This window comes from Coffea eugenioides, chromosome 6 (genome assembly GCF_003713205.1).
Source record: "Coffea eugenioides isolate CCC68of chromosome 6, Ceug_1.0, whole genome shotgun sequence".
NCBI classification, from domain to species: domain Eukaryota; kingdom Viridiplantae; phylum Streptophyta; class Magnoliopsida; order Gentianales; family Rubiaceae; genus Coffea; species Coffea eugenioides.
In genome coordinates, this window is record NC_040040.1 from 3,090,288 (window position 1) to 3,117,686 (window position 27,399).

Here is a 27,399-nt window from a genome sequence, read left to right on the forward strand (position 1 = left end):
AAGACTATAATTTGGATTGCAGAACAGTCTTTTAACTCTCTTAACTCTTACGAAATTCAGTTTGTTGGTTACTTTGTGTCATCCTCTATATGAAACCTATTGATTAAGGCCCTGAAGTTCATGAATGGTTTTTTCTCGATTTTTTGAAGCACAGTTGTCATACCAGTGCATCAAATATCCTTTTAGTTATTAAACCCGGGAGCTGTGCATGACAGATTTGTCAAATCTATATGGAACCTAAGTCGTTCATCATGAACATTGTCATTGTTGTACTGCATTAGATGATATAACTGGTTTCATTGGCCATGTCCAGGTGTCAATAATTTCTACCTCGTGCTTATATTGGTGTCTTTTATTAGTTCCATTTTTTTGGGTTTTGGGGGGGGGGGGAGATTTGGGGTTTTGAAGGAATAATTGGAAAAACAACTTCTTCTAACTATACACGCGGAGATGGTTCATGTAACACGATTTATGTCTATGATGTACATTCAATAATGAATAGAGAAAGTTTGATTCATTGTGGGAAAGGCAGCTTGGTTCCTGACTCTACAGCTTTTTTCTCCCTAGTTTTCCTCAAACGTAACTTACAATTTGATAATTATGATCACTCACTGCTCTATTGAAAATTATTTAAATTGTTGATTGAACTTTACTATGTGTGCTTACCATGTCATGCATTAGAATTTCCTTGATCGTTTGATTGTAGCAATCATAAGTGTATTAACTGTTACCTAAAGGGGGAGGAAAAAAAAAAATTCCCTACTAGTAGGGATAATGTTTCATCGTTAAATGCGGTTGTTTCAACATGTAATGTCTGATCAGGTTTGCCATCCCTATTTGCTTTTTCAGAAAACTATGGTTAAGCCTAAGCAAAAGCTCTTTTTTGATGTGCCTAAGAACCTCAATTTTGACATCCATAGTCTTTTATTTTTCTTTGTCGCCTAGCTGCTCCAGGATGGCTATTGCTACTTTATTCTGGAGTTAAAAAGGTGTTGAACTTATCCCTACGTGGTATTCAGGTCTTGATATGCTGTGGTTAACATGAGTGTATTTCATAAAATGTTCTGTTTGAGAAGTGAAATATTCTTGTCATGGTGTCAAGTTTTGCCTAGGTTAATATTAAGTGCATGTATCTTCATCTAAGGTTAAAGAATTTCTAGGCGGAACACATGACATGGTGCTTTTAATACTGTTCCTCTCCTGCTTCTTAAAGAATGTGACTGTCGATTCTCAGTCCAAACAATAATTAATCCAGAACTGCTGTGGACGTCCATGCTAGCATACACAATGTTCTTTGTTAGTTTCATTGCCAGTTCACAATCCTTTGCACATGGAGATAGATAACTATCATTTGCCTTATACTTCTGTTGCACTAATTCTAGTTGTCAGTATAATCTCCTGGCCTATGCATTTAGAGTACAGGCTTCTCCACTAACCGCCTGTGTAAAAATTACAGGTGGCACAATAGTTGCAGCTCTTAACTTGATAAAGGAACGTGGTGTTGACAATAAGCAAATTAAAGTGGTAAGCAGATGAAGAAGCACTCTTCATGGGTTGTCGAATTGGAAGATTCTTTGTTTGCTTAGCCATGCATCCTCATCCAAACTTGCAGCAGATTTTCATGGTCAATGTGGTACATTATGCCTTTCAGGTAGCTGCAGTTGCTGCTCCTCCTGCACTTCAGAAACTCAGCGAGAAATTTCCTGGGTAATGACATGTCTTGATAAGGTTGGTTAATAGGCAATGTAACTGCTGTCATTTGTCAGGTTGCTGACTTTTGCTGTTTCTCAGGCTTCATGTATATGCTGGAAATATTGACCCCGCTTTAAATGATAAAGGGTAATTACTTTAGAGAACTGTAGTTCGATTTTAGCTTAAGAAGCATCGCAAGCAGTGACCTCTTTGTTTACGGTCACATTGTTTGAGCTTTTTCAGGTTTATAATTCCTGGACTTGGAGATGCAGGGGACCGTAGCTTTGGCACATGAACTGAGAGATACAATAGTCTCTGGTGCAGTTTGGTTCTAGTTGCATGTTCCTGCTTTGAACACTTGTGGAGATGTAGTGAGTTTCCTTTAGGAGTTGATTGAATGGATACTTGGATCCGATGTTGAAAATCATTCCTTGAACAGGCTGTCAGGGCCATGGACTCGAAGAGGTAAACCGATTTTCGGAATGTCGAAATGGGACTCCTGCTGTATCGATAGTATGTTCAGTTTTATTGTAGCCCCTTCTAAGTTTTAAAAGACTCATCCACAGCGTAAAGTTATAGTATCATAATTCCGGATTTGTTGTCTAGGTTTTTGATCCACACTGCTTTAAATGACTGGGAAGAAAAACATCTTTTTCTTGAGCGTATCTCGTACACGTTGGAATTCTTCAAGCATCAAACTATTGCAGTAAATGATTTTGACTATCAATTTTTTGAACCAATATTTTCTTATAATAAAAATTGAATGTTCCTAACCCCAAAAGTTTTATACCAGTTGAGGGATGAGTTATGATGGTATCCTTCAACATCCCAATAAAACAAAGAAACTGAAAAGGGACATGGTCGATGGTAATAGTTCGTCCAAAAAACCAACCACCGATGTAATTAAGACGAGTCATGCGTTTGTTGAAGTCACCGCCTCTAAGTCATTTGAGCAGGCTTCTTCAGTCGAGTATATAATCCCAGACCTGCAAAGGTCACGGGCATGCTACCACACTACTACTCTCCTCGAGCAGGCGGTGGGCTAGCAAACATTTATATGCTGGCGCTCGTTTTATCGGCTAGGCGTTGGACTTGCTTGCTTCAAACTCTGGCTTTTTCTGCGGTACCGAATCCTAAACATAGTTCAACATTTAAATGCACCCTCACGCCTTTATTGCTTCCTTTTTTTTTTTTTATAGTAAAACTATGATATTGCATGAGGATTATGACTGGGAGTTTTGAAGAGCCGTCCTAATTTGCGGGTCATTAGTAACTGATGGTAGATTGATCCATTTATTTTTCCTCACTGAGTTTGTGTTCCTACCACAATAATGGAAAATATAAAGGGGAGTGCTTGGCTGCCTTACATCTAAGCTAGAATAATTTGAATCTAGCATACCTATTATTAGAGCATTGTTAATGGCATTCCTATAAATATGGATTGCACTTCATCCCCTTAATATATTTTGCAAAAAATGATTTGCAAAATAAAAGAAGGTGTAGTAGGGCCACCAATTGACAGCCTTCCCGTCACGGTAAAGCACAGTTTAGAAAACAATAATGCATTGGAAATAGAAGATTTTCCAGTGGTATAGACAGTGGATGTGGATGTGAAAATCCTGTCCTTGCGAATTAAGATGGTGGTTGATAGTAATGGTATTAATCTTTTTCACAACAATGTACTTTGTTTTTTTTTTTTTACCCTGGATAGAACATTGATAATAAATTTTATTTGCACTCCCACTTTATTAGTAAGGGCAAATTACTCTTTACCCCTCTATGGTTTAGTATTTTTTTACATAACTCCCTATTGTTTCAAAAGTTATATATAACCCCCTCATGATTTGGATTAAAGTGTCAAAGTGACAAAAATGATCATTCGTAACATAGTCACCTAAAATATCAAAAATATCCTGATGTAAAGTTGAAAATTATTTATTAATCAAGGGGGGTTATGTGTAAATTTTAAAAATTATGAGGGAGTTATATAGTAAATTATTATTAAATCATAAGGGGATCATATGGTAAAATATAAAATCATATGAGGTTAGTGTGTTATGTATTTATTAGGATAATTTTGACATTTTTAAAAGTTCCGTTACGAATGACTATTTCTATCACTTTGAAACTTTAATCCAAATCATGAGGGAGTTATGTATAGTTTTTGAAATCATAGGGAGGTTATGTACAAAAATACTAAATCACAGGGAAGTAAAGTGTAATTTGGCCTATTAGTAAATCACATTTTCCTTCCCAACCAAATTGCATTCCTAAATTCAGGTAAACCGGTAATAATTCTCATTTTGACGGGGTTGAACACTGAAAGGTAACAGTAAACGATTGCTAACGATAACGTCGGTAAAAAAAGAAAAAAAATGAAGAGATAGAGAATGAGAGACTAAAATTGCTGGGCCGCAGAAACGGGTTTAAGGTATTTGAACTAGTATTTAAATGCTTCCTCCGTGCTTGGCTTAGAATCAGAACTCAGGAGGACACATAAATACTGATCTCCTGAATCGTTCCCTTTCTTTTGGGTGGCAAGCTACTCGGAAGACACACACACAAATAAAACACAAAGAATAATATCCCGATCTGTGGATCTTTGACAGACCTACTCGCAAAACAACAAAACAAGAAGACAGCATCTCTTTGGAGCAATGGATCCTACCAGAAAGTTCGTCAAGCATGTCAAGCGCGTCGTCTTCAAGGTCATTATTTTCATTGATCTCTGTCTCTCGTTCGTCGGTTTCTTATCTCCATGGCTATACATATGTCTTTCTACATTGATCTAAGCTGCATGCAAAGCCTAAGTATTATTAAGTAGGTCTTTCATTATGATATGCGTCGCGAAGTCGGTGTCATGCAGTATTGCATGTTGTTGTTCAACAACGCGGATTATTTCTTCTCCCTTTTATTTAGTATTTCTCTTGTCGTTCGATAAACTATTTTTATAGGAGTGATGAATCGAGTATTAAAGGCGTTCGCACAGTTTAGCTTTAAATTTTTTTTTTTTTATCGTTTTGTAGATTTGTTGGGAAATAAAATTTGTTTGCCATTACGGCTACTAATTGCCGCTATTTGTTAATCGCAGTATTTAACCTAGATTAAGGGAATATCTTATCAATTATCACGCGTATCTAACGCAGGTTAATCATGTTACCAACGTGTTCTGGTGTATTAAACTCCAATGCTAAATGTCACTATCACAAACAAACAGCACAATTTAGAAAACAGATTTATCCCTCTTTTACATTTTGCGAAACTTTTATTTTGTTCTCTGTAACTTTTAGTTTTATTCAACAAGGTAAGATTCAGTGTCCCATATTTTATTTTCTCGCTTTTGATTTGTTTGGCCGTCATCTATAATTGTAGTCTTGTTCCCAGAAGGAAAGGGGGGGAAATGAAAGAAGGGAAGAATGAACAGAATATTTGTAAATAAATAGGAACATGCATGAGATATAATACGCGAAAGGAGTTGCATCTGTTTTTTTGGCAGAAGACGGGGAGTTCTTTTTATGAGTATTCATCTTTTTCAACCGGTCTTGTACAAATCTAAGCCCTATATTTCCAACTCAGTAACAGTTCTTGAATCTGACTCTCAAATCCAGTCCATTACGAAGCAGTCCTGAAAAATTTTTAAACCATTTCTAATCGTCTCAAACTAATGAACGGGGCATATTTTTTGTTCTAATCTTACTTTTTCATTAGAGTTTCTTTCATTTATGTCCAATTAACCTTGGTTTACCAGTTAACTAATCTTTGGTAGCATAAGATTTTCTTTCATTTATGTCCAATTAATTTTGGTTTTCCCGCTAACTAATTTTTGGTTCAAATTTAATTTGTTGCATTAATATGACTGAATCTGAACTACTAAAGATAGTACTACTATGAGAGTTTGTGCTCTTTAATTCATTAGTCGCTGTACATCCCCGCAGGTAGGTACTGCAGTAGTTACACGCGATGATGGAAGATTAGCAGTTGGCAGAGTTGGAGCTATTTTTGAGCAGGTATTTCTGATTTTTCCTACACTCAATGCATAGATGCCAATTCGGGTAGAGAGTGAATTTCACATTTCATTACAAAATGTTTCAAACAGCTATGAAATAGTTAAGTATAATTCAGCACTTATCTGATCAATGGCTTAAAAGTTCACAACTAAAGCTGTACTTGAATTAAATGTTTTTTGGAGTTAAGGCTCCTTAATCACAATCAATGATTGCTTTTCTAAACTGGGGCTTTAGGAGACATTATCTTCTTTGATTCCATGTTTGGCTTCTGAGCTTAGCCATACATTCTAATAGTTGTCGTTTTCTGCACAAACAAAATGCTGCAGCTTGAAGAACTCAATTCTCAAGGCTATGAAATAATTCTAGTGACATCAGGGGCGGTTGGAGCAGGAAGGCAGAGGCTTAAATACAGGAGATTGGTCAACAGCAGGTCAGGCAATTGCCTTTTGAAGTAACAGAACACTTACTTTGCACGTTTGCATAACTGTTTTTATCTCTCTTGGTCTTATTTAATTATATTTTTCTCAGAAAATAAACACAAACGTTTAATCCTTTAATTGATCTAGTTCTTCTTAGTCGTTCAACCCCTTTCCATGAATTCAACAGCAGAATTTAAAATAACGTCTTGATGCTAATACCACTTCTTTCTAGGAATAACCTAACCATGATCACACTTGCTGGGATTCTTAAGAAAAAGAATTTTCACACCTTGTCTGTTTTTGTGCGTGTATATACCAATTTGGATACAAAAACATGCACAACTTATGCCAGTACAATTCTGTTAACCTACAATCATTTGTCTTTTATTTGATTTTAGTGTAGGTTGATTGCAGCATGCAAGTTAATTAAAAACAAGTTTCCATGCAGACTTGGATGGAAACAAAACTAATATTACAACTTGAATCCCACATTTCTTCTCCCTTATGAAAACCTTCCAAAGAAAAACTCACAAATATCTCTTATACTCTCCTCTCCTTTCCCTCCTACTTTCTCAATCCAATCCACTGCAATCTGAACGGTGCTATGAAGTTTGCTATTCGCAAGTTTTTGTGTTAAATAACACATGTATCGTGTTTCTAATCCGTGTAGAAACATGTTAAATTGGAAATTTTCTGTTGTATTTTGCAGTTTTGCCGACCTACAAAAGCCACAAGTTGAAATTGATGGAAAGGCTTGTGCAGCTGTTGGGCAGAATGGTCTTATGGCTTTATATGACAACCTATTCAGCCAGGTAGTATTTCTTGTTGTTGAGATCGTTGGGGTGTATTAACATGGGCAGCAATTTTTTAGCACTTCAGAATTTATACACTTCATGTGATCTCCTACATCTCTTCATTTTTGTGCTAATATGGTAAATTACCTTCCATTTTCTTTTCATCTGTTACAGCTAGATGTGACATCTTCCCAACTTCTAGTTACTGATAATGATTTCAAGAGTCCGGATTTCAGAATGCAACTTTCTGAAACAGTGGATACATTGCTATCTTTAAGGAGTATACCTATCTTTAATGAAAATGACGCTATCAGTACTCGACGAGCCCCATATGAGGTATTTGACTTATCTTATTCATCTGATTCTCTTAATTTTCTTAACAATGTTGTGTTGCATTATAGTGCAAGATCAATAAAAGCTGCATAGAAGATGTATTTATATTATTACATGATGTGATTATTTCTTTACTGCACATAGATCTTGTTCCCCAATCAAACACACTGAAAATAATTAATTTCACTTATTTATCTGAGAAAAGAGGAATAAAGTTTGAGCATCTTTTATACATTGCATCTTCCTAGTATAATTGAACGTTCCATCATGGTACATAGAATGCTTACTATCAACAAGTCATTCTTTTATTAGTTAATCATAGTGGAAGAGTTTATCATGGTATGTTTAGAAAAAACATCAGTTGGGAGCTTTATTTGGAAAGAATATCATTTGCCTAGAAAGTTCGCCTCGCAAAATAATGAATCTAATAATACACATAATCTTTGCAATTTTTTGGAGGTTATGGCTCATCAAGATTTCTCAAAATAGCTGCCTTATTGTTGTGTATGTTGATAGTCTAGAATCAGAGTCATATCATATCAACTTGTAGTTGTGACTTTTGAAGTAAAGAAAGAGTATCAACTATCTCATTATTTTTTTGTGATTGGACCTGGCAGTGCAATGCCAAACACACAATGCAAGAATATGAAGGTTTAGCTTAGTTTAATTCATGGTAGCAGCTTATTCTGATCTGCTAATGCTTTTCCAAAGTGGTTAACAGTTAGCATTTCATGTGTTTAAATCTCTTTGACCCCACCTCAGGCCTAAAAAAACAAAGGTTTTGGTCTGATTTGAGCGGAATTGTCTTATAATGATATTAGACCTTTCTTTTGCAGGATTCTTCTGGCATATTCTGGGACAATGATAGCTTGGCAGCTCTATTGGCACTTGAGCTCAAGGCTGACCTTCTTGTTTTGTTAAGTGATGTAGAGGGCCTTTACAGTGGCCCACCAAGTGATCCACATTCAAAGCTAATCAATACATATATTAAAGAAAAACACGAAGGCCTAATAACTTTTGGAGATAAATCCCGGGTTGGGAGAGGAGGAATGCATGCTAAAGTAAAGGCTGCAGTTCATGCGGCAGATTCTGGTACTCCTGTTATTATAACCAGGTAACTCAGATTGCATCATTTCAGCAAACTTATTATCTCAAAAACTAAATATGTCAGGAAAAATATCTAATCCCCTGGTAGTTTTTTTGGGATAATGAGATCTGACAAATTATCCGCTTCTTTTAACAATCATTCATCAGTCTAATCTTCTGATGATGTATTATCAGCCATAAGATTTATGCTGATCCTTCTTTTGTCTGTGTACCTGGAAGTGGTTTTGCTGCAGATAATATCACAAAGGTGCTGCATGGACAACGAATTGGTACTCTCTTTCACAAAGATTCACATTTGTGGATTACACTCACTGATGTTGGTGCACGTGAGATGGCACTCGCAGCTCGAGAGTGTTCCAGAAAACTTCAGGTAAACAGATACCTTTTCCGCTTTCTTCAATAAATAATTGCTTCGCTGTTCAATGAGTTTAACTCAATGTTTATTAGAAAAAAGATCTCTTTTAAGGATACAGTAATCTCTAACAAGTTATTTGTCTGCAGAGCATTCCTTCACATGAAAGGAGGAAAATATTGTTGGATATTGCTACTGCACTAGAGGAGAAGGAAAGTGCAATTAAGGCTGAGAATGATGCTGATGTTTCTGCAGCACGCAAAGCTGGATATGATGACTCACTAGTTTCTCGTTTACTTTTGAAGCCTGGGAAGGCAAGTACTGCTTGATTTTCCACAAGATAGTTTCCATTTTCATTTTTGTCCTTCTGTTGTATGTGATCAATTCAACAACTGTTCTTTTTACAAGAATCCTATGATAGAAACCATCTCTTTCTTTCTACTCAACCACTTTCCAGATCGCAGCCCTTGCAAAATCAATTCGTACAATTGCAGATATGAAAGAACCCATCGGTCAAATATTGTCGAGAACTGAGGTGAGTTGCATTAATATTCCTGTAATTGAGATTTTGTTGCTTTTTAATCAAGAATTGAATTACATGCTTATCATTGCATGGAAAATATGTAGGAACCATGAGATATTTTGGTAACCTTAAGCTTTTAATTAGTGTTAATCTAATTTCTAGCTGAAATTTTCAGTGTCACGTGATTCAAATCTTATTTATCTCTTCCAAATATTGAGCTTGCAATGTCAGAGAAAGACAAATGGGCTAAACTGAATGCTAAAGAAATGTTGCAGAAATCACACAAAATGGGGGGAAAAAAGCACAAGAAAGTTGATTTGAGCCCTCGTATATGCTGGATATGCGATTTTGTCAGAACATAGATTCTGGATTTTTGCTGCTTGATCATGCTTTAATTTTGTTATACATCTCTTCTTTTGTAGCACCTATGAAATTGCATTTAGTTGCATTTAAAGTAGGCTGACTGCACTTCATGCAGCTTGCAGATGGACTTGTTTTAGAGAAGACATCATGTCCTTTGGGTGTCCTGTTGATTGTTTTTGAATCTCGACCTGATGCACTCGTTCAGGTAATTCACATACATCTTTTACAGGATCCTTTAGCTTATTTTTCATTCTGAATCTTTTCTTTTGGAGAAATGATAAGTATCTAAAGCATAATGTTACATGTATATGGCTTGTGGAAACAATAGAGGTGGTGTAGAGCTTGTATTAGGCAATTTTAGAGGAACAATTTGTTAAAACCAACAATGGATAAATTGGACAGTCAATGAGCCATGCCCGAGTGGCTGCTGTAATTGTGTCATACATGGATTTAATAGGTTGCTTGTGTCGCAAACTCATCACTATCTGGATTTGTACGGTTCTGGTCTCTTCATTCCCCTCTATCTAAGCTGAATTCTTTCATCATTCACTGTTCTTGTGAGCTGCAATCAAATTGCTTGATACAGATCCACTGACAACTGTTTAGAGTCATCAGCTGAGTTTCATTTACTTGGTTATTTTATTTACCATATTCTTCCATGAATTGATTATTTGTCAAATTGTGTGTGCAGATTGCTGCATTAGCAATTCGAAGTGGAAATGGACTCTTGTTGAAAGGAGGCAAAGAGGCTAATCGCTCAAATGCTATCCTTCACAAGGTCTGAGTTATAATCTGGCCATTTATGGACTTAATGTTCAGCTGCATTGTCATTTTGTTGAGTTGATTTCTTGATAAGCTTTCGATTAACCTCTGCAGATAATTACATCAGTCATCCCAGATACTGTTGGTAAAAAACTTATTGGGATTGTGACTTCAAGAGAGGAGATACCTGACCTTCTCAAGGTGAGAATGGAGAATGCTTGTTGATCTTTCCATTAGATATCTGTTCTAACATATTTAATCTATGACAGCTTGATGATGTGATAGATCTTGTCATACCTAGAGGCAGCAATTATCTGGTTTCACAAATCAAGAATACTACAAAAATTCCAGTTCTGGGTCATGCTGGTAGGGGGAAAAAACTAATGAATTTAGTAAAGAAATAGAATACAACTGGATATTCCACTGAATGTATGGTTGCTGTCAGATGGAATTTGTCATGTTTACGTAGACAAGTCAGCTAATATGGACATGGCAAGGCATATTGTTGTGGATGCAAAGCTGGATTATCCTGCTGCCTGTAATGCTATGGTAAACTGAATCTCCGATCTTCTGTCCACTGAGGCCATTATGTTATTCATTGAACATTCTTAGATATAATAGAGCTTACTTAAAAATTACCTTCGTTGTTTTTATGCTGTAATATTTTGCTAATGCATCCTATGCTGCTTTCTTTGTAGGAAACACTTCTTGTGCACCAAGATCTGACAACTAGTACTGGGTTTCAGGAACTTCTTGTAGAATTGAAACACGAAGGTACTAGTTAATCTCAGTGAAGTTTCACCAACAATTTTAAATCCAACTAGGTTTTTTGTCCATTATCCTGGATTTTGTACCATAACCACAATGGTTGGTCTTGTGCTTGTTACACAATTGAAACTAAAATCCGCTATGCACAAAACGTCATTAGAAAGCATCTTCACTCGCTATGCACAAAAACTCATTAGAAAGCATCTTCACTTTAGGTGGAAGATTGGCCAATTGAAACTTCTTCCAGATTTTAGCAAACTCTGACTTTGTTTTTATCAACTCTAACTCATAAAAGTGAAGCAAAAGGAAACCAAGAAAAAAGAGAAAGCTGGAAAACAGCCAAGTACATTTTTTTTAAAGGTTTCTAACTTTGTGGCAGAAACCTCATGTGGCAACTATTGATTCTCTTCCGCCATCTTTGAGAGATTTGTGTTTGGTCGTATTGAATAAATAAACCATATTTAAGTAACTTTTCTGAGTATAAGTTGGTGATTGTTGGTGCTGTTCTGCCATTTTTTAGAAAGCTGTACTAGTTAGAAATCATTGCATAGATCTGTCCACAAAAGTTTCTTCTAGTTTTGAGATGATAACGTGCATTTCTATTTGTAATGGTGTTAATTTTGAGGAATGATGCATCATTTTTAAATGAAAAGGGTAGATTTTAGTGTTTTTCTATAAAATGTGAATGAAAGACAAATGATAAGGGGGAAAAAAAAAAGAGTAAGTTTCACTGTGGTACATTTATGATTGCAGGAGTTAGTTTATATGGTGGACCGAGAGCAAGTTCTCTGTTCAACATTGCATTCGCAGACTCGTTTCACCATGAGTACAACTCTAAGGCTTGCACAATAGAAGTTGTGGATGATGTGCAAGATGCCATTGATCACATTCATAAGCATGGAAGGCATGTTTGTCACTTTTGGCCTAAAAAATGCAAGGTTGTGTAATACTGAGCTATCACTGATTTTTTTTTCTTTCCCCTGTTTCTTCTTTTCCTAGCAGTGGCCATACTGAATGTATTGTTACGGAGGATCAAGAAGTTGCTGAATATTTCTTACATCAAGTTGATAGGTAGATAAGTGGTATTTTTCGTTATGTAATATTCTACATTGGCTTGTAATATTTTCTGAGCAAATTAAGTAGTCTAAAAATGGTACCATTTTGGGATTGAGACTTTTTAAACTGACATTACGGGTTGTTGCTTCCTTCAGTGCTGCAGTTTTCCTTAATGCAAGCACACGCTTCTGCGATGGGGCGCGTTTTGGACTAGGGGCCGAGGTATGGACTTGGACTATTCATGGATATTATTTGAGTTTCGACAGGTTTGAATTTATTCATTTTTTCTTGTTGGATTAAGGTTGGCATAAGTACCAGCAAGATACATGCTCGAGGTCCAGTAGGAGTTGAAGGACTGCTAACAACAAGATGGTTTGTACTAGCTTCCCATGAAAATGGCATCTAGTTCTTTTATGTTTGTCTATGGCTGAGAAACTATAAAATCAAAATTCTCGATTTTAATCCTTTTGGAACATTGTGAAATGAAGGCATATACTGATTTTTTTTCATTTTATATTATGGTTCTTAATCTCATGATTTTGTTGCATATTCAGGGTGCTTAGAGGTACCGGACAAGTTGTGAAGGGTGACAAAGGGGTTGATTACACCCACAAGAAGCTAGCCCTTGACTAAACAAGTCAGAATCTGAACATTTCGTGGAAATGATGCTTGAAATCCATCGAGATTTGTTGTAGTCCTCTTACCGCGGTCAAGGATGAAGTATAGTGGCAGAAAGTGATATACTTTTAGTTTGGTTTCATGTTTCTGAGAAATTTACTTTCAGAGCATTATTTAGAGAATATTGGAGAGCAAGAGCATTTTTCAGAGCATTATTTAGGTTGGTTTCATGTTTCTTTCTTGTACATGTTCTATTTAGACAAATCTCAAAGTCCTCCAAGGCTACTCGGGTCATCTCACGTATGTGTGGGTAGATCGAGCCTCCATTCTTGCAAAAAACAAAGGTTCGATTCCATATCCGCCTAACGGAGTTCTATTTAAACACTATTTAGAACTGTAGAGTGAGCTAAAGAATTACTAAAGTAAAACTTCGCAGTTGTACTCACATTTTATTCTAAATTTTCTGCTCTATGTTTCTGGATGAGATCAATAGATGTTATGTATTTTTTTTAAATTATTATTCTAAATTTTCTACTCCATATTTCTGGAGTACGATATTTTCTGCAAGAATAGTTAGTTGTTTAGATGCTTGATATGAATTCCTCCATTAATGCTTGAAAGAAGAGGATCAAAAATCCAAAAATTTTTGCTACTAACACAAGTTGGCTAGAAAACCTGGGCATTCAATTTTCAAATTGTGTCTCCTCCGCAACAACCCCGGAATGTTCCAAATTATTTGCTTTAAGAAGATCTTTAAACAAGTTGAATTCTTGTACAAAGAAATCCTTCAACTTTGTCTTTGGCAAAGATGGCAACCTTCGTAGCATAAGAAAATTAGCAATACTCAAGGCTTTGGCTATGGGTACTGGTAAGTTAACCCCCCAGATGTCCGGTCAACCGCTAGCTCTCTTTTGTGGGGAGAACCAGCTAGCTCTGAGCTTGAATGGCATTTCATTAGCCCGGAACGCAATAGGAACAACAGATGGAGTTGCTTTCGAAACCATTGATGAGAATGCCATTTTCCTTTTGTCTCTTGCTTTTCTGAGGAGGAGGAGGAGAAGAAAAGATTCAAGTCTTTTCTATAGCGTATAGGGTTTTACATGCGAAGGTTTTTATCCCTCCAAGGGGCAAGGCTTTTGCCTTGGAGATCAAGCAAAATATGCAGACGATGCTTTATTGAGTTTGTTTCCGACACAAATGCAAAATATTTAGGTAGGGCCTATTCATATACCATCAACCCAACCTTTACTTACAAATGCCTATCCCTAACTGATCCTTATATAATTTATAAAGTATCTTTTGTTTTGAAATAAAAGGTGAACGAAAAGATGATTAGCTATTTTTGAGAATGCTTTTAAAAAATAAATATGGATCAACAGAATGTTGAGCCGATTTAGCAATTTTTTTCTGGGACAGAGAATAAATTGATATCATTTCATAAAAGTCGAAAGTAAACAGGTCAATGTAAAATCTTGCTCCATTAAACACAATGGTAGGTCAGCTTATAGCAAAACAAGTTAATAAAGAGCTATTCTCAGGAAAGAAGAGCATTTGTTGTTGCATTTCCAATCCGACTTTAGCTTTACATATCCTCCTAGTTGATATTTGTGTGCGTAATGGTGGGTCAATTAAAATGCAGCAACTGAAGATGCATACGAGCGAGCGTGGCTAATAGATTTTCTTTTTGGGGCAAAAAAATAATGATGTTAAATAACTAAGTTATAGGTACAAAAGGAGAAAAGCAAATTCTCCTAATGTCTTCTTCAACTGAACTACTCAGTTCAAGAAAAACATTTTCCAAGATTAATAAGTTTCCATCTCGCTGAGCACCCAGTTTTGCAAGTCGATTTGCTTTTGGATCAGGGGCAGGAACGGTTGCACCTGCAACCGTTTCTAAAGATTATGTGCATTTTATATACGACGTAACTTTATTTTCACATGGTGTAACTTTGTTTGCACACGGCGTAACTTTAGAACAAAATTTTGTGGGTTCCACATATATTATTAAAAACGAGGTACAAGAAGTGATCTAGACCGTACAATTTTTTAGAACAAATCTTGACTGTGAACTACTCAGGAACGCCCTTCTGATGACCGTCCTGCCCGTATCCTTTGCTTCTTGACGAGCATGTCTAAAGGGTGACTCTCAACAGAGCAATGATGAGGAACCTATGGTTAGAGATGATGGCAAATCAGCAGATTTTATCAATTGCATCTATTTCTAGCTCAATATTTTGCGAGTCTAGAGATAGAGGCAAGGACCAGCCATCTCTTATGACCTTGAACATACCCTATTGGTAAAACAGGAAGGTATATAATGTGAAACTTTTTTATTACCACCATTTTCAACTAAAGCAGCAATGATTTGATAATCATAAAATTTAAATTGCTCTATGTATCAAAGCTTTACAAGTTTCTATTTTGTACAACAAATTAAATCTTTTGTCTTATGATTGGTGTACTTATCTACAAACTGGTCAAGATATATAATCAAATTGTCATTCTTTCTCCGCTCCTTCCCTCTCTTTCCAACAAGAGTTAAGAAGGAAGAAATAAACCTATTTTCTCAAACCAACGTAAAAGGCAATTGCTGACTTCCAAGTTGGTCCGAGGGACTTAAATCTCACTCACTCGACTCTTACTGGACCGATGTGGGAGAAAGGGGGTGGGGAAACACTCACTGAGCAAGGTTGGAACACTACTATTTTGTTCAAACATGGAAAATTCTCGTTTAATTAAAAAATGAATTAAACTTGATGCTAGCTAGATAATGCTCGTTTAATAGACTAGTTGAGGTAAATTGTGTTCGCGAGCATTAGAATACTATTGGTGGCTGTCCACATGAATAACCGAACCTACTATAATAATTAAACATAGCGATAGTTTATCAAACCAGTAATGGAATTTAGTTCTCTATTTTGTAGGATATGGTAGAGTATTAAAAATTGGAATTTTCATTCGATTAAATTTCAGCAATTAACATAACAAATGATATATACATGAATGGTTGCGTCAATAAAAGTTTTTTTTTATAACAATATCATGCATTCTATTAACTTTGATGAATAGATTTCGAACTTGAGCTTAAGTTTAGCGCATGAAAACCAAAATTGTTCTTGAAATCAAACACATTTATAATCTAAAGAATTGAATGACACGACCCTTATTTGTGTTTTTATAATATATCACGGAACTCGAATTTTTTTTTTGTAAGGCTAACTCGATTCTTGTTCATAAAATAAGCGAACAGACGTTACATATTAGATTCTACTGCCATGCATGCACATGTTGGACTCATCCACTTATTTGGTCCATGACCAATCCATTTTCAGGTTATAACTTCTAGCCAATAAGTGGTCAAACGAATACTTTCGGCAATCACATAACACGGGGAAATAAATAAATTGCCATTTCGATGCATAACCACTAGAAAGGAAGGGGCTAATTAAAACCACAAATTACCCTCTCCAAAGAAACTTGGCAAGCATGAAAATTTTGGAAAGATGTGGGGCAAATGATGTGAATTCATGGTGTGGCTGGGCAAGTACGAGAGATTCCCGCAAGTGGAAAGCGACAATCAGATCCATCCGGCAGCAGAACAATAATAAAACTGCAAAAAGAAACCCTGACCATAAAAGCACTAATCAAAAGAAGCAAAAGAAAGATCCACCTAGGAGAGTCCGCGTCACCAAAGCCACTCCTCCACCCTCCATTAAGCAACCAATTACCACTTCGCATGAACACTTTCTAAATTCATTAATAAATCCAAAACCTCTCTCCTAAGTCCTACCTGTAAAACCAGCTTAGTCCAATAATAATAATAATAATAATAATAATAATCCAACTCCACTTAGATGAGTTGATCACTAGGTGAACCATAACACATAGGCTTAATTGGATATTAAAAATCCAAACCTGTGCACTTGTTTTAAAGTTTAAAAGATATGTAGTGGTGCATCTTTTTAATTTAATTTAGAGGTGGATCCTCTTCTTTTAACTTTTCTCAGCCTAGTTGATTTGACACAAAAAAAAAAATTGTAATCTATTTATTTTACGGGTGGCAATGATTATGACACTAGTTGCTTCAAGAAATGTTTTCAACTTTATGATGCTTCCAATAAAACACAAACCTAACGGTCTATCTGGATGCGTTAGCAATTTTTGGTCATTTATTTCTCTCTACTCGCATTTCTCTGTTTAATCACGTCTTGTAGGCAGAAGAATACTTAAATCTCTTTAAGGATCGAAATGTTCAGTTATTGATGTGATTTGGGTTGAGGAAATGGGGGAGATTGGAGAAATCTAGGGCTTTGAGAGGGCCCTTTTCATTCTGGAAGAAAAAGGGCCCTTTGCAAAGTTTCGGGAATTTAGATAGAGAGAAGAAATGAAGGAGTTGATAGGGAGTCCGGGGACTGTTTGTGGGTTGTTATTAAGGATAGGGCAATGTATATTTGGAGCTGCATCCATTGGAGTTATGGTCTCTGCTTATGGGTTTTCCAACTACACTGCGTTCTGGTATGGATTCTTCCTTCGCATTGAGTTTTCAGAATGTGGTATTTTCATGTTTACTGGTTTTAGTTGATGGGATCGGGCCACTTGTTTTCTACTTCCTCCTTATCGAAACAAATACTGCGCTTTGGATTTTGTACTTGCCTTGATCTTTGCTTTCCGCTGGTATCAGATCTTCTTGGGCAAAGGGATTTTATAGTTCAGCCTTTTCTCTATAAAATGTTGATACGAGTTTATTTGGTGCCCAATTTTCATGCACCATTGTTTCTGGGTGTTTTGGTATCAAGTTTGCTGCTGTTTTCAGATGAAGTGAAGTATTTGTTCTAATTTCTGTTGGAATTGAAAATGTGCTACGACAGCTCACTAAATCACTCCTGGACATTTTGGAGCTGACCATATTCGCTGCACCATTTTGAAGATTGGATGTGCAGACATTTTTTTTTTCTAGTTTATAAACTTACCTTATTTATCCCTTTACGTTAACAGACAAGATGTGCAATTGGATGAGTTAAATTGAGACATGAGTTGATAATCAAAAGTTAAACATCTAACCTAGAAAGAAAAGTTACTATTTGGAGGACGTCATCAATTTGAAGAGACATAGAATGTCGAGCAATGAAAATTATATTGGTGCAGCATCTGTGATAACTGATTCTTTATAACACAACAAAGAAATCCTCTTGTAAGTGGGGTGCTTTTTGATCTAATATATCCAAGTGCTAATAATGTAATTCGGTGGTTGTTTATCCTATACTTAGAAGAGAAAGTATAGTCTAGTCTAAGGACTCTTGATTTTTTCTTATCTGCGCATGCCTGTTATTGTTGCCTTCCACACCCACATGTATTTGCGTATATAGGTTTTCTTGATTTGGCTTTTGAAAAAGATACTACGACTGTTATTCACTTTGGTAAATTATGACTTCTGATTTCAGCTATTTGATTGCATCGATGGGGCTTCAAGTTTTGTGGAGCCTTGGACTAGCATGTCTTGATGTCTATGCTTTGAGGATAAAGAGAGACCTTCGAAATCCTGTTTTAGTGAGCCTGTTCGTTGTTGGCGATTGGGTACCTTACAAATCCCTCAATCTGTCTCTTTTACATGAATAATTTGCTTATCTGGCACTGGTGAGTTAGCCTGTTATCATGGCTGGGCTTTGATTGTGAGAGAGAGAACAATAATTGCAGTAAACTCTAGTTTTATTCAACTTTCTTGTTTAGCACTCTTCTAACTCCCATTTCGCCCTTTGCATGCATAATTTTTGGAATCATGTTTATTACGGCAACACCCAGTACATGGATATGACTCTCAATACGAAGTAAAATTGCTGATCTTAACCATCCTGCGGCAAGAGGCGTATTTAGCATGATGTTCTTTATATGTGAGATTTAGGTCTCATAACATTTTCAAGCTATAGTTTTGAATATTGTTTCTCATCATTGTGCTTTCTGTCCTTTTGTTCCTAGCTTTGTTCAGTAACTTCCAAGTCAGAGAACTTTTTTCAACACAATATTCAGTTTTGTCAGCACTAGAGCTCTTATACAACTTCCTTTTCTGTCATATCTCACTAGACTTGAAGTTTATTTATTACATCTTTCTGTTTATCCTTCGTAACTGTAAGCGTTCCATGTTGATCTATGGCTGCGTGCTTAATTTGGCTGAAATTGATACGGAAGACAGTTTTACGCTTACACGTTTTGCCAGTGCTAAGTTTTGAAAGGCTACTATTCCATGTATCAAAAAGACATGCGTTTGTCTTTGCTCCCATATTGAAATCAACTTCACGCAAATAAAGTGTTCTTATCCTATTCGGTCTTTTATATCTTTCTTTGTTTCTTTCATTATATTCTTGTTGGTTTCTTTCTTATATATTTTCTGATTGGTGGATAAGTGATGCAATGCAGGTGACAGCTACTCTATCACTTGCAGCAGCATGCTCATCAGCTGGGATAGCAGTTTTGTATGCCAAAGACTTGAAATACTGTAAGGGCCCAATGCAACCTTCCTGTAGCAAATTTGAACTCTCCATTGTTCTGTCTTTCATCACTTGGTGTCTGATCGCTGTATCTTCTCATGTAATGTTCTGGATACTAGCCTCAGTTTAGGTGCTTGAAGCTCTTTTCACTTTGTCTACTTGGCTCATCTTAAAAATCATCTTTCACTTCTATATTGCGACTGCATTTTCTGTGAGAGGGAAAAACTATCCTTCATTTGACCCATATTGGTTGGTAGCTTTCTTCATTTTTGTTACAATAACTGGGCTCTTTTGGCCTACACGGGCCAATATTTGTTTTCCAGCAGGGGAAGAGCTTGTCCTGAAATTTTGATGTTTCTTCTTCCCCAGTTTTTCCAGGAGGGGCACTGTAAAAATGTTCTTCCCTCCTGGAGGTTGAGAAGTTCAATAGGTGCCATTTTTCTTTGCTTTATTAACGTGCAATTGCAGACGCGGACATAAATGGAGCGAAAGGTCGTAACTTTGTGATGAAATGATTAATGACGAATGAACAGATTAGACAAAACTTCTTGACCAATTTGTGTCAGATAGGTATATAAGGCAGACGTTTTAAATTTCACAGGCACATTTTTCCCTGATCATAAACACACAGAGCCAGCAGTTACCTGGCCGTTTACTCACAAATGAGGAAATAAAAATCCAGGGAAAGGGGCAAAAACGAAAAAGAAATGCAGAGAAAGCTACAAAACACAAAGCACAAGGAAGGACCAAAGCAATCCTAGGAATGAATTCTGGCTAGGGCTTCGACAGGTAAATTGCTCTGCTTTTGAATCATTTGCGTCGAGAATACCCATGACATACTCAATTTCCTCGGCAACTTCTCTCATTGAAGGTCGGTTTTGCCTGCGCTCGTCTAAGCATGCTGCTGCTAAATTAGCAACTGCTTGCATGGTCTCCAGCTCCACTTTGCTAGCCCATTCTTTAAGGGTTGGATCAATGGTGTCCATCAGTTTATCTTCACCCAAAATCTTTTTCACGTAAACCACCAGGTTCACATTTTCTTCTTCTCTGTTAAAATCAATTACTCTTTTCGAAGTCGAGAGCTCCAGCAAAACGACACCGAAACTGTACACGTCGCTCCTATCGGTCAGTTGGAGATTGATGCAATATTCAGGATCGAGATAGCCTAGAGTCCCTTGAGCAGAGGTATTGATGTGGGTATACTCGCTTTCGTTTGACTCCACCAGTCTAGAAAAGCCCAAAATCAGTGACCTTGGCATCTAGCCTTTCATCCAGCAAAATATTGCTGGATTGCACGTCTCGGTGATATATCGGGGGAATACCGGAAGAATGTAGGTATGCAAGACCATCGGCGGTCTGGTAGGCGATAATGAGGCGGCGCAGCCAATTAAGTGGAGCCCAGTTGTGGAGACGAAATCCGTGAAGGCGGTCGAAGAGCGTCCCGTTCGGGACGTATTCATATACCAGCAGAGGTTGCTCAAGCTCAACACAGCATCCGAGTAACCTAACCAGACTTCGATGGTTCACCTGGCAAAGAATTCGAACCTCGTTCAGCAGCTGAACGATGCCCTTCATGTTTCCGGGCTTGGCACGCTTGACTGCAGCTATTGTTCCGTCGTCGAGAGTGCCTCTGAAAACTTCACCGAAGCCTCCATAACCAAGTAGATTGTCCTTGGAAAAGTTGTTTGTTGCTCTCTTTATCTCCTTGCCTGTGAAGATTTTTGCCGACTTCCCATTGCTTTTGGCATTTAAGATTTCTTCGCGTTCCTTCACTAAAATTTTTTAGCTCGTCTCTTTAAAAGTTGACGTCTTTCATATGCTACGATTCCACATAAGATGAGTTGCAGGATTGCACCAAGAGTGGCTGAAACAACAATAAACACACGAGAGATGGTTTATTGCTTAAAAATTTGCTGCAGTATATACTTGAAACAGCACAAGCAAAGTACCTGCCCCGACGGGTTGCTCGGGTGGTTGTGTAGCCCTCCTTAGGGTGAGACGGCTAGGTTCGATCCCGAGCTCAGCAACCCGGCATAATTTCTTGAGGATCGGTGGGGCTCGCTTTCCTCGGGTTGGGGGACTAGCCGGGTGTAGGCCTGGACACCCCCAACTGAAAAAAAAAAAAAAATGTACCTGACACCTTTTTCTTTGGACTGCAACTCTGCAAGTGGATGGAACATACATTACACCTAGAAGTGTCAAAATGGGTGACTTGGGCGGGTTTGGGTTGGGTAAAATGGGTAATGGGTATAAGTGAGTCAATTCATTTATACCCATTTAATTAGATGTGTATAAATGGGTAAGTCAAAAACTAAATTGGGTAATCCAATTACCCATTTATAACCCATTTATTTTAACTTTTTGTAAATTCATTTAAATTCATTTTTGCAAACTAAGTTATCAATTTATACCACTCTTTATACCCATCATTAGTTTTAAATATTTATTTATAATGTTCAATAAACTTAATTACCAATTTTTTTTCATTTATACTCTATGTCACAAAATTACCTATTATTTAATAATTGAATAATAAGAATATAAAAATTTGAACTAAGTACTATAAAAATTAATATAAAAACTTAATCCAAAAATTTTGAACCCCTAACATTTTTTTCATATATAAATTTAAAATTTCATTTTAGAAAGATAAGAAAATATGCTAAAATTTATCCTAAATTAGTAATGCTGAAAAATGAGCAAGTTAACAAACTAAGAGAAAATAAAATAATAAGATAAAACCAACAAATAATAATAATGAAACAAAAATAGTTAACATCATGACAAAATGAAAAATTTGAAAAAAAAAATGGGGTGGGGGAAAAGAAGAGACTTGGGGGGAAGAGAATTCTAAATGGGTTAATTGGGTTTGATGGGTTACCCAATAATACCCATTTAATAAATGGGTATTATTGGGTAACCCATATACAAAAATTTAAGATACCCATACCCATCTATTCATGGGCGGGTATGGGTAAATTTAATTAAGTGGGTTGATTTGCCACCTCTAATTACACCCCACAGGCCTACATGGAATTCCGTAACAGGCCTTAGTGTATTGAATAGACTGACTTAACTAAGGAGTCCTATTCTTGGGGGTCCTTAAGAAGTTAAACTCACAGCTTAATAGAATTCAAAACACAATTGCTTCAGCCTATCCCAAGAATAAACCCAATAAATCTGCATCTATTTATTTTGGAACCATATAGAGCCACCATCTTTGCGTTTTTGGGCCGAAAAATGGCTCTTACAATCTTCCTTCTTTTTTTTTTGATAATATGGCTCTTACAATCTTAGGATACATTTGATAAAATTAAAATCTGAAATTTGAATCTATTAAATTATTGAATTGTTAAATAATAAATTTGATATATTTGAGTGTATATCACATTTAATGATAAGTGAACAGTTTATCACTTAATTTTTAAAGTAAGTTTTGTCTAGAAAATTCAGTGTCACTTAATTAATTCAGATGCTATATTTTTTGTTATCAAACACGTCTAAATATATTAGGATATGAATTCATTAAGTTTAAATGGCGCATTGAATTATCAAACGGGACTTTAATATTGTTCACCCTATGATTTTTGTGACAACTATAACCCAAACTTTATAATATTTTTCGATTGTGTTGCAAATGAAACTACACATGACATGGTAAAAAAAAATAGAGAATGAAATATATATTGATATAGAATGTTAAATGAAGGACGGAAAGACATTTATGTGCGTTGATTTTGTCAGTTGCGGCGACCCTTAGCCTTATTTCAGAAGCAAATCCCACGGAACACTAAATTTCTGATGTTTTTGTATATCAACAAAATATTTGAAGAAATTCGGATGCGGGGACATTTTTGTGCCTTTCATTGGCAAAAATGGAACAGAAGTGGAAATGATGCGAGAGAAAGCCCTTCTGAAACAACCGGTTCATCATTTTTAATGTGGTTGGACCTTGAAAGTGCCGCTACGCTAGAAAACTTCTTAAACTCCGGTTGGATTGTAGTATAACTGTCTTTCCCAGACTAAACGTTTCGTGGGCAACAGTTTTCTTAGTTCAACAGCTTGGCCCTTTAGCCGAAGGATATTATAGCAAAGTACAAATTTCATTTATATTACACAGAAGCATAACCAGTCTGTACACTTCCAGATTTCACCCATTAACGTTACAACAACACGAATGTGTGGTCCTTTGGGGTTATCCACACAATACGCCCAAGAACCAGAGAATCATGAAAAAAGAAAGGAAACAAATAGCAAAGATCTTTCACACGCAATTAATCTAGTTATGTGAATCACCTCAACCCACCATGCCCGACTACTTTTACATGCCCTGGATTTTCCTGGGGCAAAGTAATATAGTGAGCACCATATTTTTGTTTATAGATATTCACTTGACGGCACGGCGGGGAGTCAGATGACAGCCAGGTGATTGAACAGCGGCGGAGAGCATTCTTTTGGTGGCAGAGGAAGAAGGTGATGACGCGGAGGCGGGGAAGGCACAGTCTGGTCTGAAAAGCTGAATATCAGGCATTTGGAAGCGGCCCGAATCACCTGGCAATCTCATGTAGGAAGCAGAAGGTGATTCATTCATCCATGAACCCATCATCGCTTGTTGGCCATTCTTGTACTGCATTATAGCTCTGTATACTAGTGGAATTAAGCCCTCCATATCGTCTAAGTTGAGAGGGCGGGTAGGTAGGGTGTGGAGAGATTTCAGAATTCTTGGTGTTATGTTGATTTGCAAATTACGATGGGGAAGGGAATGGAGTGGTTGGTTTAAATTTAAATGAGAGACTTGGGTGTGATGACGTGGCGTAATGGGTTGGAGCCTTAGCTGTTTAGTTTAAGTCTAAGCCAAGCTGACAGATTGGCAATTTTCACGAGTGGGATAAGGATCATCACGAATTGAATCATCTAGGCTTACAAGGCAAACCTGCACGAAAACCATACTTGAAAGCTCCATTCAAACTACATTCCATTACATCTCACCAAATCTCAAAACAAATACTATTATCTAGTAATACGCTGCTATATTATCTTCGGATTTTTAATCATTTTCATATTGGTCGACTTTGTGCTCAATGCTGATTGTACATGTGACGTGTGTGGTGATCCATCATTAAAATAATCCCCACAGCCTTTCTTCTTTCGTAAGCCACTTTTCCACTCGTACCATTTTAAACATCTTTATTTCTGCTATACCTATTGCTACGAAATTCATGGAAGCTTAGCATGAAGCACGAGGTCTACATCATTGCCATGTACCATGTGTTTTTTTTTTTTTTTTTATCGTTAGCTGCATCTATTTGTAATTTCTTCAATTTTCTAGTAGGAAACAGAAAAAAAAAAGAAACAAAGAAAGAAATTATTTTTGTGAGGAGATGAAAAGGATATGAAGAACAAGATATTGTAAAGATTACGTACGTTGAACAAGTATTATTGCACGTACATACGCCTTTCTCTGATGAAGATCATTGAACAAGTGTCATAGCTTTGGGGTGCGATATCTATAGCAAGTGCTGTGGACAGCTTAACTGCATGCTGCTCCCAAAATAAAATTAGAAACTATGGAGGAGTTGCATATAGCTATATTTTTGGATCGGAATCTCATTTACAGTCTCCCAAGTTATATTTTCCTTCGTAAATAAGAAACCTTCAAGAAAGTTAGTGGCTACCTAATGACTCGTTCATCCAGGATGATTAATATCTGCCGCTCCGATCCACTCTTCTTCATTAGCCCTCATTTTTGTATTCCTTGTTTAAATACTCGATATTGTTGTCCATTTTGTTTTGACAATTTTCTTAAATCCTTTACCTTTTGCTCTTAAACAGTGGGACGAGCAATTTTCCCTCATCAGTTGGTATGCACCTACCTGTTCAGAATAGATCTTCCTCTTTTACTTTCTGGTATTGTTATACATATATTCTCGCATCTCTTTAATTTGTCAATTCAAGCTTCTACAACAAGTGTCCAGATATATAAAGGACTTTAAACCATTGTGTCAACTGGGGAGATTTATCAGCTGGACGTCAGAAAATTCTAACTGCTCTGAATATAGTTACCTTTGTTTATCAACTTGAATGATCTCGTGAAAGTCAAACTACTTATCTTTTGGCCGATAGTCGGCATAAAGAGTTTAAGTTGACCCCGTAAACAACATGCCTAATCTCAATAGAAATTTAGAATACAAGAAAGAGTTTGCAGAGTATGCACGCATCTTAGGATGGCTTTGATAAAATTGAAGTGTGAAATCTAAAATCTGAATTTTGAATCCATTAAATTATTGGATTATTAAATATTAAATCTAATGCATTTAAGTGCATATGACATTCAGTGATAATTGAGTAGCTTATCACTTAATTTTGAGAGCAAGTTTTGCCTAGGAAATTCGGTGCTACTTAATTAATTCATATATTCAATTTTTGGTTATCAAACGGTTTGAATGTGTTAAGATCTGAATCTATTAAATTTAAGTGCTAAATTGAGTTATCAAACAGGACCTTAATCTTAATATCTATACTATATATAAAGCCTGAGCAAAGGGTTTGGAGTTAATATTTATCGTCACTTTATAAACTTCCTTTTTTACCCTTATAAAAACTACTTTTACTTTAACTACCCATCACTTTTTTTACATTTAACTATTTAAGTATATGTTTTCAACATAATTATTCCTAAACATTATAAGTAATTATTTTATGAAAAATATTTGAAAGATTAAAGTTTGCTTTAGAAATAAAAATTTTATTTGAAATATATGACCATAAATATTATATAATTTTGATTGCACACACATTGGGTGTGCATTGAGCACTGGTAGTAGTTATCTGTCAAGGTTAAAAATTTTATTATACCCTGTTGGCCCGACGTTCAAATCTTGGTTTTGCTTGCTTAATCAGACAACCCATTCCTCAAGTTGTGTGTTTAGGCGGCGGAGTGATTACTTCCGTATATGAATTGCCAAGTTTACCCACAGAGTAGTTTATCCAGACTGTCATTTTCGGCTTGTTTTAGCCCGAAACCGAAGTCTGCTAATTTGCGAATCGTAGGAAAGAGCAAAACTGCGGGAGCCATTTGCGTTGTGCGTTAGGTGAAGAAGTTGATAGAGCTTATGTCACGCTCTACCCTTCAAAGTCCAACTTCTCCATATTTACTCCTTTGAAATTTACAACCACAAGACAATAGCATTATGTGAACAAAACCATCTTTAGCACTAAAGAAGATGAAAAACGAAGTGAACAAATTCATCGTTTACATTTCATAGTAAGTTGATTCGTGCAACCATTCTCAATTATATAAGTTAGATCAGCCATTCCCAAAAAAATTACTCAAAACAGTGCAAGTTGATAAAGATAGTATTGAATACTGATACTCCGAAAAATCAATTGAAACGCAACAGAAATTGCGAACTCCAAGCAGCCCGTTACAGAAGATGGTTCCGGCAGCCCTAATTAAAGCTTAAGAAGGAAAAAACGAGCGGCGTTGGTGTTGTATTAGGTGATGAAGTTGATAGAGCTTTCGTCACCCTCTCGCTGTCCGACAGTATAACGCTTCCTCCTTCGGAATTTAGTAGACAAAAACATAGAATTATGTGAAGAAAACCCATCAACTTGCTTCGTTCTCTTGACTATCTAGAAAACTGGTCTTTTTCTTGAAACCTATTTGCCGAGTTTAATTCAAACACATTACTTTCATCTTGTGTAAGATTATTGAATTTTGGAATTACCTTCTTAAAGGCTATCCAGAATGGATAGCATCAATATCATACAAAGACATGGTCAGGAATGTTAGTCAGAATGGATAGCATCAATATCATACAAACACATAGTCAGGAATGTTAGTGACTGCCGTTTCAAGAATCTTCTGGATAGCATCAATATCATACAAAGACATGGTCAGAAATGTTAGTCAGAATGGATAGCATCAATATCATACAAACACATATAGTCAGGAACGTTAGTGACTGCCGTTTCAAGAATCTTAAAGACTACTATGTGTTCACACTAGTAGAGAATAAGACTCCCGTTTCCTAAACTGGTACAGAAACTTTGAGCAGAGGTGTGCATCAAATTTGAATTCGCTAATTCGAAAGTTTGAATTCAGAATTTTTTGAAATTTTGGT

The 27,399-nt window shown here is 36.4% G+C and overlaps 3 protein-coding genes and 1 long non-coding RNA gene across 5 annotated transcripts in view; 3 read left to right on the forward strand and 1 right to left on the reverse strand.

Moving 5' to 3' along the window:
• Nucleotides 1-13,073, forward strand: part of LOC113774887 (delta-1-pyrroline-5-carboxylate synthase-like) — a 14,414-nt gene extending 1,341 nt beyond the window's left edge. The window contains exons 2-21 of one of the 2 annotated variants that reach the window (XM_027319537.1): nt 4,348-4,400; nt 5,628-5,699; nt 6,026-6,129; nt 6,828-6,930; nt 7,087-7,248; nt 8,082-8,359; nt 8,572-8,722; nt 8,854-9,018; nt 9,162-9,239; nt 9,706-9,795; nt 10,282-10,368; nt 10,467-10,553; nt 10,622-10,718; nt 10,798-10,901; nt 11,051-11,126; nt 11,874-12,024; nt 12,123-12,191; nt 12,332-12,398; nt 12,478-12,548; nt 12,731-13,073. In XM_027319537.1, coding sequence (XP_027175338.1) covers nt 4,348-4,400; nt 5,628-5,699; nt 6,026-6,129; nt 6,828-6,930; nt 7,087-7,248; nt 8,082-8,359; nt 8,572-8,722; nt 8,854-9,018; nt 9,162-9,239; nt 9,706-9,795; nt 10,282-10,368; nt 10,467-10,553; nt 10,622-10,718; nt 10,798-10,901; nt 11,051-11,126; nt 11,874-12,024; nt 12,123-12,191; nt 12,332-12,398; nt 12,478-12,548; nt 12,731-12,809 — 2,144 coding nt within the window. In that variant the 3' untranslated portion in view covers nt 12,810-13,073. Of the gene's footprint in view, nt 1-4,343; nt 4,401-5,627; nt 5,700-6,025; nt 6,130-6,827; nt 6,931-7,086; nt 7,249-8,081; nt 8,360-8,571; nt 8,723-8,853; nt 9,019-9,161; nt 9,240-9,705; nt 9,796-10,281; nt 10,369-10,466; nt 10,554-10,621; nt 10,719-10,797; nt 10,902-11,050; nt 11,127-11,873; nt 12,025-12,122; nt 12,192-12,331; nt 12,399-12,477; nt 12,549-12,730 lie in introns of those variants that run through there. The other variant, XM_027319538.1, reaches the window with a different exon arrangement.
• Nucleotides 1,421-2,364, forward strand: LOC113774889. The gene is made up of 4 exons (XR_003468836.1): nt 1,421-1,524; nt 1,652-1,707; nt 1,792-1,839; nt 1,936-2,364. It is a non-coding gene; the product is annotated as an uncharacterized LOC113774889 (long non-coding RNA).
• A 3,788-nt stretch (nt 13,074-16,861) lies between the features above and the next one.
• LOC113774888 (CASP-like protein 5B2) lies at nt 16,862-19,601 on the forward strand. The gene is made up of 3 exons (XM_027319539.1): nt 16,862-17,309; nt 18,236-18,368; nt 19,206-19,601. Exons 1-3 carry the CDS (start codon nt 17,179-17,181, stop codon nt 19,404-19,406), a joined length of 465 nt encoding a protein of 154 aa, XP_027175340.1. The 5' UTR covers nt 16,862-17,178; the 3' UTR covers nt 19,407-19,601.
• Nucleotides 19,602-19,995: 394 nt separating this feature from the next.
• Nucleotides 19,996-23,945, reverse strand: LOC113772957 (wall-associated receptor kinase-like 20). The gene is given in 3 exon segments (XM_027317458.1): nt 19,996-20,508; nt 20,510-21,048; nt 23,696-23,945. Coding segments are annotated over 3 exon segments (1,302 nt in total).
• Between the last annotated feature and the right edge of the window lie 3,454 nt (nt 23,946-27,399).